Genomic DNA, 14,637 nt, shown 5'->3' with positions numbered 1-14,637 from the left:
TAGAAGAAGGGATGATGGAGTGGTCTTACTGGTGTCACCTTTAGACTGTCTGTTTTAGTGTTACGTCTCAAACAGTGGCCCATACCAGGTACTTCAGATGGGATGGTAAGAAGTGCCTGAGCAGATCTCTGGGATGTAGCCTGTAGTCCTCTCATACTTCTTCCAAAGCTTCCAAAGCTTTCACAGCTAGTTGACAGCTTATTATGGAAGATGGGTTTTGTCATAAATACGACAGCTTGTTACCCAGAGAGATAGCCAAGCTATCCTCTAATTTTGCACTTTTTTTCCCCCCAATGACATCACTGAAAAAAATGTTCCCTTTTGCCAATTTTGTAGTCATTTGTATTCTTCCCTTGTAGTGTTAACAAATGTCTCTTCTCTTGCTCAGCAAGATGAGAACACTTTGCTTATCCATCCCTCTGTGCAAAGTGCTGTGGATGTGCTTGCAGCGTCTGTCCTTCTCCGCCTGAGTTCAGATGGGTTTTCAGGGGCCTGAATCTTCCCAGTGCTGCTCTGCGAGCCGTCTCCAGCTCTTCCTGGTGGGACAGGACGTGATGCAGCTATGCCAGGTTCAGCCTGCCCTGTTACTGCAGCTTCCCCGAGGCGGCCTCTCTGGGTTAGGACCACAGGGACTGAGGGCAGTGGGTGGCAGTGTCCCACGACATTCCCTTGTCCTGCCCTCTCTCCACAGGTTATGCCACTCTCCAGGTTTGCTGGGTGCCTGCCGGTGAAAGAGAAGGGTTGATATTTTGCCCAGGCCCTTAGGTCCTGAACCAAAATGGCAGCTGGCGAGTCCCCTCCCGTAGGAGATGCCTTCATCGACCTGCAGCAGGTGAGGTGGAAATCTGGAAGCAGCAGAGCCGTTTCTATCTCAGGAACTGCCCTCAAGGCCGGATGCACTCCCCATGCAGACAGCAAGCTGAGGTCCAGAGAAGGCCGAAGGCTGCTTCCGTGTGCCATCAGGTGGTGTTGGCAAACAGCAGGAGCCTCTGAGTTCACACGGTGTCCGTAGTCCTGGTGGGATGGGAGCTGTAGGGGCTTTGTGGTGCCAGGGGGCAGCTGGGGGTGTTGTGGGAAGGCACAGCTTGGCTAAAGCCACCTTGCTCCCTCTTTGTGCCCAGCACAGACAGATTTGTCACAGTTGGGCCTCCTCCTGTTTCCATGGAAACTCAGGAGTCCACTGGCATTTTGGCTGTGTTGACAGACAATTGTATCAGCTGCAGCTGCTCAGGAGGCAGAAAGGGCAAGTGTCACCTGGTGATTCCCCAGCAGCAAAAAGCAGAAGAGCACCCGTAGCCTGAAATGTGAGGAAATTGGGCAGAAAGGCCTGAGGAAGGCATGCCAAGGGAAACGGGAGCCCCAGGATTGTAGAAGAGCTGTGCCCAGAAATGAGTAACTGTTCCCCTACCCTGTGGGATGCTGCCTGCTGCTTCTCAGAAACCCAGTTCCATCTGCAGGGCACAAGAACCTGGAGGATGGTAGGAGTCTGCAGTGTTTGACTGTTATCTGGCGATTTCTGTGCAGGGCAGAGATCATGCAGAAAAAGCTTCTCCTGGTGCCGAGGACGATGAGGACTTGGATAAGACTTTATCAGTCGAGAGATTTGGGGACCTGATAAGCAAGTCAGCATCAAGTGATCTGGAGAAGCAGAAACGCAGCTACAGTGAGAGAGATTTTGAATGTATGTAGCTTTGAACCATTGTACCCACATCCATTCCTAACCCTCGCTCAGCCCCATGTATTCTACAGCCTTTTGCCAGGGACCCGCAAACATTTCCTCCCGTTAGAGTGTTCCCAAATTGCTGCTTTTGTACCCAGTGCTTGCTGCCTTCTGTCAGTCTGTATCAGTGTCCCAATTTCCTGGAGGTGTAGCTCCTGCTCAGCCCAGGTAACATGTAGCTCAGGTCACCTCCTCACTTAGTGTCAGGGACCTCTGCAGCCACCTCTGCAAACTAAAGTTTCCACTTTGAAATTATTTTTCTTCCATATGGCTGCAAAGAAACATCCAAATATGGCTGGAAGCCAGGCTGTCCTCCCAGTCTGAAAGCAGATGGTTCCAGTCAGACATGCCCATGTATTTCTAAATAGCAACCATGAAACCATCTTATCTGCTCAAAAAAGGATTGAAAATTAGAAATGGAGCATGAGTTTAAAATGCTGCAGCTATTTCACCTGGAATCCTCTGATCAGCATGCTCATTCCTCTAATTGCCCTTCCATGAAGAAAGCAACAGTCAGAGTCACTTTGGCTGTAGAATGAGAGTGTACCCACAAGAGCAGTCATAAGCTGTTGCCTGCTGTAGATGGTCACAGTAGGTTCTAACAGTGGCAGTAACGGGCAGGAAGAGCCCCCCAGCCAGCAGGCCAGCCTGTGGCAGACAAGTAGCAATGGTTGAGTGAGTTTCCCTGTCTCTGGCTCTCTGCAATCAGATACTGCTTATTTCCCAGCTTAGCTTTGATAGGATACAACTTTAGGAACATTTTGTTCTAAGTACATCACCAGGCTGTTTTCTGCTTGGCCACTCATTTCCAATTGGTGTTGCAAAAGTTTGCTAGCAACATTCAATTACTATAATGTACTCCAGCTGCTACTTTCTGCTTGTGCCATCTTTCTACAGAGGTTACATTCAAACAGCGCTTTCCACCTGAGCACACACTCACACTCGTGGCTGCAGGGTACTCATTGCTTTGCTGCAGGTTGGATACCTGTACTGTGCTGGCAGTACTTACCTGCTCAGAGCTCTGTGTGCACAGGTGTGTGAGTTGGCGCAGAGCATGCAGATGATCTGCTTCAGCATGCATGGCAGAAGCTTCTTGGAAAATTTGCCTAGAGATTTGTGCTGTTCCGTTAGTTTGGGGTGTTTTCTTTTTTTTTTTTCTTTAAATAGAAGAGCTTTCTCTCTTTGTTAGAATCTGGCTTGTTTTTCTTTGAGTTCCTGATGTAACCCTGTTACCTAGGGCTAGGAATGTGTCAAACCATGGCTCTCAGAAATTTTATACAGCATGTATTCCTGAAGCTGAAAGATCTGGTAGATTATTAGACTTTGAAAGATATTCCACAGGCTCATGGGGGTGAATGCTCTCTGGATTTAAAAATGTTTCCTGCCCTGGTCACAACCAGGAACTACTAATATGTGGGTTCTTTCTTCTCTTTTATTTGCTGGAAAGTGTAATCAGACGCTGGTTTGGCCATAGCTTTCCATTCAGACAGGCAATGTGAGGAAAGGCATGAGGAAGGAGAGTAGAGGCTGGGTGCACAGAAGCTGCTGAAGGATGGGGAGAAAGAAGAGGGAAGAACAATGCGTTCTGTGCTTGGGAAAGGTGTATTTTCCCCCCCTTCAGCTTTCCTTTGTGGGAGAGGTGATCAGCCGGCAGAAATGCTGAGGTAAAGTGGCTGTGCCAGACCAGCCACTCGCCATCGCTGCACTTTCCTGCAGCCTGAGATTTGGGCTCTCTACTGGTCCAGAATGCAGACATTTCTGTCTTGGCCTGATGCAAACAGCCCAGAAGTGAGAGCTGGGCTGTGACTTCAGCACCAGCTTTGTGCACTGTTGGGGCCTTACTTGCTTTTCGTTGCATGAGGAATTGATGCCTGACCTATCCATGGCAGGAGGAGGTTGGAGGATGCAGAACAGGAGTGCCTTTCTGCCCAAACCTGTCTATTCAAAGGAAAGAACCAAATAGCACTTTGGATGAAAAAGTGTTCATTAAGAACCTCATCTTCCCATTTTGCATTTGTCTGACCATTCACAACCTCTTCTAATTCTTGCCACGAGGCTTAACCAAGGGGTGTGTGAAATATTCCTGCTGTTCCCAAGGGGGGAAACAAGGGAGAAAAGACTTGAGAAACCAAAGGAAAGGAAACATGACACCAGAACAATGAACCTGCCTGGCTCTCCCAGGGAGAAGGTTACAGCTTCCATTGAAAATGTCCTTTGAAGGTAGTTTTCACTATAAACAGATTTTGCTGCCATGTCACAGGAAAGCTGGGAAGGAACCAAATCAAAACAGGCTGGAAACAATTCCTCAGGAAGAGCTGCTGAGAAAAGCCGCCTTGCAAAGCGGCTGGTGCCCCCGGCATTTCAGCTGCTCCGAGTGCGGCCCCAGGGGCCATGCATCCTGCAGGCTTCATCTGGGAGGCTTTGTGCCTGCAGATAGACCAGGCAGAAGTGGCTTTCCCACCTCTTGCTGGGAGATGCTGAGCTTACCCTGCTCCCTGCATGGTGCATTGACATAGGTTTTGAGTGATGGCTCAGAAATGCCATTAATTTCATCTCGTTGTGTAATTCCCACGACACCCAGGTCAACTCCATATGAATTTCTCTTTGTGGATTAGTTTGAAGAAAAGTCCTTCTGCCCTGTTTTTTACCCTGGTTTTTGAAGAGAACCTCCTAACTGAGCCTGCACTTCAGAGGCTGGTACCTCACAGAACCTGAGATGTGAATTTATGTTGCATCTGCACTAAAAGTCTCAGTCTGTGATTCCTGTCCAAACCCGTGAATGAAGTAAGGCACATCTACTTAAGTGCAACTAAAGAACACTATGCAGGAAAGAAATGTTTGTAAATGACCCAAACTCTGCTTGTTTGAGAATGTGAGAAGTATTTCCCTGTGTTTAGGAAGGGGGTGTTTTCTCTGGCAGATCCCTGCAGCTCTGCACAGCTGTGTGAATGGCTTTCAGCAGCCTCAGGAGAGCCCTGTCTTGCCCAGGGTGGCAAAGCAATGTTGGGGTGGTTTGGCACTGCACGAGGGCTGCCTCCTCAGCCGCTTCAGGCTGACCACAGCCTGCCACATTATTGGAAGAGCTTTGCTGTGTCCCTGTGGGCTGGTGGCTCTCCTTGCCCTTCCTGGCCCTTGATCTCCAGACCATGCTGTTTCCTGGAGGGGCGCCTGGCAGGTTCCTCCCAGCCTCTTCCTGCCCCTCTGACTCTCTTTTTCTCTCTCAGTCCACCGCCAAACCTCGCACCACATCCATCATCCCCTTTCCACTCACCTCCCTTCTGCCCTCAAGTTCCAAAAGAGGCCCCCCCGTGCCAGCAGGAGGAAAAAAAGAAGAAGGAAAAAGAAGAAAACCTCAGTACCCCCCTCAGAGGTCACCCCTACCATCCAAGAAGTGGACGAGGAAGGAGGAGAAGAGGAGGAAGAAGAGGAAGAAGAAGAGGAGGAGGAAGAAGGAGAGTCTGAGGCAGAGGAAGCCCAGGAGAAGGAGGTCTTTGCAGAGTCTGAGGGCGAAGCTCGTGGGAAGGACACATCCCCTAAGCTGGAGCCCCCAAGCAAACCAAAGGCAAGGCTGGGGCGTCCCTGCCTGAGTGAGGCTTGGAGGCTGGGGCAAGCGGGGCGGAAGGTTGATGGGACAGTAACAGAGAAGTCATTGCCTTGAATGGATGCTGAGGAAGGTGTATGCATGACCATGTTTGCGGTGTAATACATGAGGGAAGATCAATGTGACCATTCTTAGAAGATATCAGATATGGGGGGGGGGGAAGTTTATGTAGCCTTTTCTAGGCTGTGGGGATGGTGGGAGGGGACACGTGCCTGGCCTTGCTCTTGCTTTCAAGGCTTTTGTCTCTGCAGTTCACCATTGGCAGTGATGAGGATGAGTCTGGCAGCACTCTGGCCCCAGCACAGTTCCACATGGAAGAAGAGGTGTCCTCCACACCATGCCTCACTGACCTGCTGCAGGACAAGGGCCTTGCCTCCCTCCAAAGGTAGGAGGGCAGGTGCTGAGCTGCTGCCACTCTCCTTGGATTGGGTTGCTGCACAGACCCTGCACTTGGGGTGGCACAGGGAGGTGTGTGGCTCTGCCCAGTCTCAACTCTCCTGCTGAACCAGAGAGACTGTAGAGCCCAGCGACTGCAGCAACACTGCTGCTCTCCAGCAGGATGGTCACTTTCTGGGACTCTTTGGTCCTCTTTGTGTTTGGGTTCCTCAGGATGTGGGTTCACTGGGTGCACATCTGCAGTAGTCTTTCTCTCAGTTAGCTTGTGTTGTGGTGCTGACCAAAAGGCTGGGAGGCACAGTAGAAGGGCATGAGGTCCTCATCTCAGAGATGTGTCCCTAACACATACCTCAGGCTGATCCTGCTCTGCGCTGTGGGGCAAGGAGGAGCAGAAGGGTTGGTAGAACAACCTCTAGGCATTGGGACAGGTGACTTCTGACTCTGCTCCTTCTCAGGGAATTGTTTTTCTGGGCTGGGTCAAGGAATCTCATCCCCTGAGAAGAACCATTGTCTGCCCCCACTTATCTCGTTTTCTACCATCACTCTCTTTGATCCCTGCAGCCTCCCTGGACCTCGGGAACGTGTTTCTCAGGGCTGGGAGAAGCGCAAGCCCTGGGGCCAGCTGGCAAGTGGACAACGAGTTACCTATGACTTAAAGGAGAGGATGTGCATTGGCAGTATGACCACGCTGGAGAGTGCAGCATATCAGCGTGTCCCCACGGATGAGGCTGAGGCCCAGATGCTGGCATCTGCTGATTTGGATGGCATGAAAAGTGAGATTTTACCACACTATAGCATGTGTGTCCTTTGCATCTCCCTGCTTTGCTCTCATTCCTGACAGCTCCACACACAATCTTCAGCCTCCCCCGACAGATCTGGTCTTCATCTCCCTGTCCCTCAGCCCCAGCTTTTCTAGCTTTGACTCCTCTCTGTCAGCTTGTTTGTATCCAGAGCTCTGGTTCCAAATTTCCAACCAGCACCTCTCCTCCCACGCACCCCACAGGTGCCAGCCCTCCTCCACTCACCCCACTGCCCTCTCCTTTTCAGGGCTCCTTGCCTTTCCCTGAGACCCAGCTCTCTCCTTTCCTGACACACTTTCCCAGTTAGCAGCCCTCTGTGTGACACACCAGCTCTGGAATCGCAGCCACCTGATGTGAGAAGCCTTCCCCCTCCTGCATGCTGCTCATAGAGAGGCAGCTGCCCCTTCCAAAACACATCTGAGGGGACTGCCCCTGTGTGCGCGTGAGAGCAGAGAGGAGAGACGTCATGGAAATGCACGCTCCGGGCCTGAGGACATGGAGAATTCAATAGGTTGCTTTGCATGCTGGAGAGGGAGGGAGACACCAGAGGGGAGTGAGGGAGGGAAGCGGTGCTGCACGCGGAGCCTGCCTGTCCCTGGGCATCCAGCAAAGAGCCTGCAGCACAGCGAGGATCCTGCTCCGAGGAGCCAGAGGAATATTTCTCCCCAGGAACATTCTCGGGTGCAGCTATCCTTTCTAGGACCTCAACAGGCCCCAGCAGCTCCATGCCCTGTGCCCAGGAGAGGGAGGCACTGGGGCTTGCTCCAGGGCTGTGCTGAAGCCCCCCTAGGGCAGCTCGCTTTCTGCACTTCAGCCTGGCAGCCCCAGCCCCTCCTCGGAAGGTGAGTGGCTCATGGCACCTGACCCCTGACCTTCGCAAGGACAACATGAGCATCCTGCGGGAGGGCGAGGAGGCGGCAAGGGAATTGAAAGAGGGCGGCAGCCCTGAAGCAGCAGTAAGTGCCCGCGTTCGCAACTCGCTCGGCTATGAAGACTTTGATGAATTTGCCTTCAATTTTGAAGACTATGATTTATGGGAGGCCATCAGAAACCACCTGGGTTACCCAGGCGGGGAGCCCACCTGTAAGTACCACAGCAATGACCCCTGGGTGCAGCTGTAGAGCAGAGCCCCCTGCTGTAGTGCTTAGCCCTGACTCTGTGTTTGCTGCTCTCTCCGTGTCAGGTTGGTCAGATTTAGAGAAGGCACTGTCTGCCCCACTGCATGCAACCCGGTGGCTGGGGGTGTTGGAGGAGCTGTCTGGTGTCCGTGTGTTAGTATGAGGTCTTTGTACAGATCCATTTTGTAGTATTGAGGTGCTTCCCTGTGTGCTTCTTTCTTGAGCAGCCCTGGAGGCAGCTGCCCCTTGCTGTTTGTGCTTATTGGGATGTAACCCACATTGTGACCAGAGGAAAAGCCTCTGCTCCCAGTCACATATAAGAATAGAGTCATGTCTCCTTCCATCTGTGGCACAAGGTGACAGTGTGCTGTTGCTCTCTGTTTGCTGGAATCCGAGCGGGGCTGCAGATCTGACAGCAGTGCTGCAGATCTGACAGTAATGCTGGGTATCAGGTTCTCAGCTCTGCGCTGTAGACTAATGCCCAGAGGAGAAAATAAACTAGTCCCAGTGTCTGCAGGCTTAAGTGTTGTTTGTGAAAGTAGCTAACAGCAAGCTGACCAGAGGGCTTGGAAAGGGGAAAGAGGCAGGAAGGAAGAGTGGGAATCGCAGGGAAGGAGAAAGTAGGAATCCCAAGAGCAAAGAGCATCTTTCTGTTCTCTGCATGTTTCCTTACCTGTGCACCCCTTGTGGAGAAGTGGCTCTCTGAGCCACCCCAGAGGCTGCACAGAAAGCAGCACCTTACTGCCACCTCATACAGGCAGCCTTTTCTCAACAGCTGAAGGTGGCTGTGTGTGTCACCTTGGCAGGGATGCTGCTCGTAGTCATTGCTCCATGGTAGCTGCCCAAATATCCTCATCTGCATCATATTCTGCATGTTTCAAGGCATTGTACAAGTGCACAAAGGCAGGTAGCATGGCCCCAGAGCTATCCCCAGGCTTTGCAAGCAGGTGTGGGGAGGCAGAGTGCAACATGGGCTCGAGAGGCTTGGTGCAGTTCCGGGCTCTACCACAGCCTTTTGGTATGATCTTAGGTAAAACATTTAACTGCTGATTCCTCTCAGTCCCAGCATCATTATTTCTGTCTCAACTAGTCCATCTTCGTAAGCCTTGCAGCCTCTGGGAAAAGAATGTCTGCCTTTGTGCTTCTACGGGGACCAGCAAGAAGGGATTTGCTTCTGGCTGGTTCTGATACTTGTTTCTGTAAATTCTTAGACAACTTAATAGGAGCCAAGTTGAAACCACAAACCTGGAGTTAATTGGCCCCATCAGCTGTCCCAGGCTGAGCACCTTGTGCATTAAGAGTGAGAGCAATAGCTGCAGGCTCACCTAGGGAAGGATGGCTGCTCTTGGGAAGGCGGAAGGTTGCTTCTTAAAAGTGTGATATGCATCACTTATGCAGTGGGGACATTTGGCTTGCTAGCAGTTAACTGATTCATTGATCGCTACAGCTAATACTGCAGGTGCTTGAAATAGGATGTACTGTACAGTCAACAATTATTTCTGCACAATAAATCCACACTGTGGATTAATCCTGCAGAGATGCAGCAGACAGAGATGGCAGAGACAACAGTATCAGGTCTGTGCAGAGCCAGCTCACGTCCAGCCAGGGCCACTTACTCAGCTACTTGCTGTGTGTTCCTCTTCCAGGATCAGTTCAGATCCAGGAGGAATGTAATAGCTTTTCTGCAGAGCAAAGTCCTTGTTGGACCTGAGTGTGTCTCTTTGCATTCCTTTTAATGACTGGAGTATGGGGAACACTTTGCAGGGACAGCTGGGTGGTAGCAGGGATAAGCACAGAGAGCTTGAATTTCTTCAGCTCCTCTCATATCTTCCCTCCTCTTCACAAATGTACTGTAGAAACAACAGGCATGACCCAATCTCACCTTGTGTGTCTGCATGGGTATAGTCCTGTCTTTGCCTTCACCTTCCCAATTACACATGCTCTGCTGCATGTCTGCACACACTTAGGTGCATGGTTATAGTACATATCCCAAATGTATGCCTATATATACACTCATATTTACTCACACATGTTCTGTCTTGCTCCAGCTAGAGCTGGGAAGGCAATTGCTGGGCAATAGCTTTTTCCAGAAGCCAGCATAGCGCCCTGACTTTTTATATGCTGCCTAGCATTTTGTTTAGTCTAACTTTAAGTATTCCAAGGGATAGGGTTTCAGTCTTCTTCCTAGAGATAATGCTATAGCTTTACACTGGGGCAAATAGGAAGGGTGTACCATCCCTGTGATGCTGGGCTAAGAAATTGCTTTCTAGTACCAATACAACTATTCTGATGCCTCTATCTGAACTTTCTGCTTGTGGATAAAGGGTAATAAATGGAGGAAAGCAGGAGCTAATGCATGAATTGAAGGCATTTTCCTGATGAGTTGGACTGACTAGGACAGGTACTCTGGAGGAAGACCTTAATCAGTGTAAAATAACATTTGTCATCTTCAGACTTAATGTGGAGGAAAAATGAGTTATGGAAACCAACAGTGGCAAGAACATCTTTTGGAAAAGACTGTAGGAAGTGCTCTGACGGAGAGTAACGTACCAATTTGTTGTCTTGGAGCCACCATAGGAATCACGCTGAATCCTCAGGTGCTGTCACTACCTCATGCTGTGCTGGAGAGCTTGGCTTCAGGCAAGGAGGGAAGATCTGCTCTCTGGGCATACTACCCTTGGATCTTGGTCTGAGATCCTGTGCTGAGTAAGGACACAAGACTTCAGGTGCTTGCTTGAGCTTGATGTTCATTTGGGGGAAGCTGCTGTGGGGCATGCAAGAAATGAGAAATCCATGCAAAAGTCTGAGGAAGCTGGAGACATACGTATCAGTGGGCAGTTATTGGCTCCTATTGACATTACAGCGCAGTAAGTAGAGCAGGGAGGAGTCCAGCTGGCAGCAGGACTTGCATCAGCATGGCAGCCAGTGGGTGAAAATCCCCTGAGGCTCAGTATTGATTCGCGTTATATTTAATTCAACAACCCAGATTTCCAAGAAGCAAGGCCATGGCATGCCTGGCCTGATGTTGGACTGTTACTTTCCTTGCCAGAGATGCGCAGATATTTTCCTGCAGTGAGCATCAGGGAGAGCACAAGGCCTTCAAGCCCAATGCTTTTCACTACCTTTCATGCCCAGAGAGCTGCAAGTCTTGAAGCCAACTGCAGAAAAATACATGGAGTCTTGAGTTTCACCCCAGAAGACTTTGGCTTCACCTTGCAAGGAGCTCAGCGAGCCTGCATGGACCAAAGCTGAGTAAGATCACTGACTCTGTGATCTACCTGGGACAGCTCACTTATTCTGGAGCAGGGCTCTGAGGTTTTCCCTGTCCCCATGATCTGAGGAAGATGCACTTCTTTGCCATACTGATAGGGCTTCAGGTTGCTTTTTGTTGTGGGAATATGGAGAGGGTTCGTGCACCACTTACTCAGGCACAGCGAATAAAACCTAAAAGCTTTTGCAGTCATGCTCCAGCATATGCACAGTCCAGGAGGAAATCTTGATCTTTAAAGGAATTAACTCTCAGACATCAGGAACAGCTGGAAGTAGGCAGGTGAGGCAGGAAGGATCTCCAGAGGACCAGAGGATGGTGGTGAGTTCTCCAACTGCCAGAGCTTTGCCAGTATAATCTAGAGAAAAAGGTGGGTTTGGATGTGTTCTCATGCCAGACAGTGCATTTCCCCTAGACACACTGGTGGTCTTTTCTCCCTTCCCATGTGTTCAGGCCACCGCTTTGAAGACAACCCTGGTGTGAGGAGGCATCTGATGAAGAAACCATCTAGGAGCCAGATCACCAGGACGAGCAAAAAATTAGCATCAACCCCATCAGTTAAAAAGAAGAAGAAGAAGAAGAAGTTGGACAGAAAACCCCATGAGGTATCTTTGTGCAGTCCTCCTGCACTTGTTCAGAAGTGATAAATCAGGTTGAGAAACAGACATTTTATAGAGTGATGAAAGTAGTTTCAATATTATTAATGTTTTACGTGGCCTCAGTAGGGATATTTCAATCTCTCATCCATTGTCAATAAAACCTGAAAACACACTTTTCTAATAAAAGCTGAGGTTTCTCTGAAATCACAGTGTTTCAACTTTAGGAAAGACATTAAAAAAAAAGTTACAGAAATTGTAGTGCTGTTTGGGAAGTTGGCAATTGTATAATCAATGAATATATAGATGTTGTAATTATGAAATAAACAAGAGAGTTTTGGCTAAGCAGGTTTTTATACCAAAAAGAGTACAGATAGAGTGCTTACCCTTGTCCTGGGCTTGCTGTAAAATTCCAAAGGAGGAATCTCCAGAAAGAGATCCTTCCCCACTGGTAGTCAGCTCTTAAATGGGCCTAGGAACGGTGGAGCCAGGCTCTACTCCTTCCGACAGCACAGGAGAATTGCCTTCACCCGTGCTCCTAGGGCTGACTCATTGCTCACCTGAGGTGATCAATCAGAGGTTCAGACTGTGATTCAGCAGTTCCCATATAGTAATACAGTAATATCACCATCTTCTGGTATGAAGGTGCGAAGGCCAAACCATGACAGAATATTAGCATGGGAAATTTGGGGGGAAACTTCTTACTCTAGCTGAGAAGCAGGCAGAGGACAAAGTTGTTAGTTTGGTAGAGAAGTGCCCAGGTTTGATTCACTCTGTTTCCTCTGCCTGCATTGTCTCACTTGTAACTTTCTGCTGCTCTATGTGCTGGTGAAGGCTTCTGCCATACTGCCAGACCTAGCTGTTTCTGTTCACCAAAACTGTTAGCTAAGGCAAGTTTGCCCAAGCATTGCTTTAGAACAAGCAGCACATTGAGAACAGACCTGAGGCTTTCCACGTATTGCTTATAGAACCATACTCATCAGGGGAATTCTCACATCCTCACTGCTATTCACACAGGTGTTTGTGGAGCTGAATGAGCTGGTGGTGGATAAGAACCAGGAGATGCACTGGAGGGAGACAGCCCGCTGGATCAAGTTTGAGGAGGATGTGGAGGAGGATACGGCCAGGTGGGGGAAACCTCATGTGGCTTCACTGTCCTTCCGCAGCCTGCTGGAGCTCAGGAAGACAATTGCCCATGGTGAGTCGGAAATTGCTTTGTGCTGCTGGCACAGGATTTGTATATTACCCTGGGACAAGTTTTACTGGACAGCTCCTGTTGCTGTTTGGCTGCTCGCTGAAGACATGCTAACAGTGTCTGTTCAGGCTCCTTGTTGGATGTGAGGAGACAGACCATCCTACAGTCTGTTTTCCAGGATACTGCAACAGCCCAAGGATGTCTGATGTGGCTCCTTGCTCTGCTTTGCTGTCCTCAGGCACGTGGCACTGCAACACCCAGCTGTGCCAGCAGGTCTTGGACTCATGAGGGGAAGGTACTAGAGCTACTAGTGCATCTGGAGTTGGGTGTCTTCAGTGTCTTCTCACTGAAGAGAGATGCTTTCTAACTGGACGCCCTCAGGGTGAGAGCCTGGAGTGCTCACATCCCACAGATGGGATACCAAGTGTTTCTTCAGCTCTCAGACTGCCTACACAGCATCTTATGGTTTCTCTGGGACAAAGGTTTACATAGAGGACATGGGATACCTGGACTTGTGGCATTTCTCAGCTGAGAGCATTTAAAATAAGAAGGCCCGAGAGGCTCCTCCAGTGGGAGGAGGGCCTGGCGTTTGTGGGGCTGTTATAGGGCACCTGTGTTCCCAGAGCACATGGGCAGCAGGGCTCTTCCTCTCCTCCTGGCAGGTGCTGTTCTTCTTGACCTGGAGCAGACCACACTGCCTGGCATTGCTCACCTCATGGTGGAGACCATGATAATCTCTGACCAGATCAGGGCAGAGGACCGAGCCAATGTGATGCGTGCCCTGCTGCTGAAGCACAGGTGAGTGGGACACAGCTGAGGCCTGTGGGAAGATCAGAACTTCTCTGCAAGCCCCAGGTAATAAGGGAGACTGGCAAGAACTTGGCTATACCTCAGGTGACCAGATCACTGCCTTGGTGGGGCAAAGGTCTCTGATGGTGAGAGAGGGCAAGGAGACTGTCTAGAGCAGTATAATGAGGCTACTTCTCCCTCCTCCAGCCACCCAAATGATGAGAAGGAGGGCTTCTTTCCAAGGAATCACTCCAGCTCCAGCATGAACTCTATTGTGGGGAACCACCACCACAATCACACCATAGACACCTGTGTGCCCCTCATGGGAGAGGAGCGAATTGAGATGGCTGACCCCAAGGCCCATGAGACTGAATGCAAAGAGGTGAGGAAGATGTGGGGGGGTTACCTCTCCTTTTTCCATTCCCTAGGACCACCCTTTGGCCTGGGACAGCACACAGCAACGCTTGATGCCCACACCCGGGCACCTAGGAGGGCTCGTCCTCACAAAGGCTGTGCTTGCCTGAATCACCTGGAGCACTAGAAATCAGGTCACTGTATTACGGTTTTGGGATCTAATTTTAGCCTCATGCTTTATGTGAGTGTCTGCTGAAGCGTGTGATGGCTGCGCTGGCCCTGGCATTTGCAGGATGACCTTTTAATGTAAGGCTGCCTCGCTAGTGAAGCAGGGAGCCAGGCATCTGGTGTGGTCCAAGGCAAGCCCAGGTGCCAATGTGCAGTGGAAAGCAAGGTTGTGTATGGAAACAAAGGCACAGGGACATGCTTCTTACTCATTTTTATTCTTCCTTGGCAGAAAAATGTGCATGCCCATAACTCTGAGGGGCACCGTAAATACCTGAAGTTGATGGAGAAGATTCCTGAAGATGCAGAGGCCACTGTAGTCCTTGTGGGTAAGAGGCTGCAAACCCCAACACCAAAAAGACCAGTTTAGATCCCGGTCTGGGACCAGCTTGGGTGCTCTCTCTTTCCTGAAAGATATTTGGACATCTAGTGCGCACTTCCAAAGTTTAAGTTGAGAAGGAGCTTTGTGCACTCGCTCTTGTGTGGTGACAACACACATCTTGTTTGTTTGTAATAAATATGAAGTGTGACTGGGTAGAATTGGTGGATTGATTTTTTTTTATTATTATTTTTTT

The 14,637-nt window shown here is 49.9% G+C and overlaps 1 protein-coding gene across 1 annotated transcript; it reads left to right on the top strand.

Moving 5' to 3' along the window:
* Positions 1-314: 314 nt before the first annotated feature.
* On the top strand, positions 315-14,578 carry LOC104911693 (anion exchange protein 3-like). Its single transcript, XM_010713657.3, has 11 exons — positions 315-569; positions 692-832; positions 1,525-1,681; positions 4,945-5,282; positions 5,573-5,706; positions 6,279-6,490; positions 11,357-11,508; positions 12,517-12,697; positions 13,357-13,492; positions 13,691-13,865; positions 14,295-14,578. The coding sequence occupies exons 2-11, from the start codon at positions 779-781 to the stop codon at positions 14,430-14,432; spliced, it is 1,677 nt and encodes a 558-aa protein (XP_010711959.1). The 5' UTR covers positions 315-569; positions 692-778; the 3' UTR covers positions 14,433-14,578.
* Positions 14,579-14,637: the final 59 nt, after the last annotated feature.

Source organism: Meleagris gallopavo, chromosome 7 (genome assembly GCF_000146605.3).
Source record: "Meleagris gallopavo isolate NT-WF06-2002-E0010 breed Aviagen turkey brand Nicholas breeding stock chromosome 7, Turkey_5.1, whole genome shotgun sequence".
Taxonomy (NCBI): Eukaryota; Metazoa; Chordata; class Aves; order Galliformes; family Phasianidae; genus Meleagris; species Meleagris gallopavo.
This window is presented reverse-complemented; position numbering and strand designations above follow the sequence as displayed.

Excerpts from the sequence above, each read along its gene's own strand:
- LOC104911693 (XM_010713657.3), top strand. The coding sequence starts at position 779 with ATGGCAGCTGGCGAGTCCCCTCCCGTAGGAGATGCCTTCATCGACCTG. Across the intron at positions 1,682-4,944 it reads CAGTGAGAGAGATTTTGAAT|TCCACCGCCAAACCTCGCAC; the intron begins GTATGTAGCTTT and ends TTTCTCTCTCAG. Across the intron at positions 6,491-11,356 it reads TGATTTGGATGGCATGAAAA|GCCACCGCTTTGAAGACAAC; the intron begins GTGAGATTTTAC and ends CCATGTGTTCAG.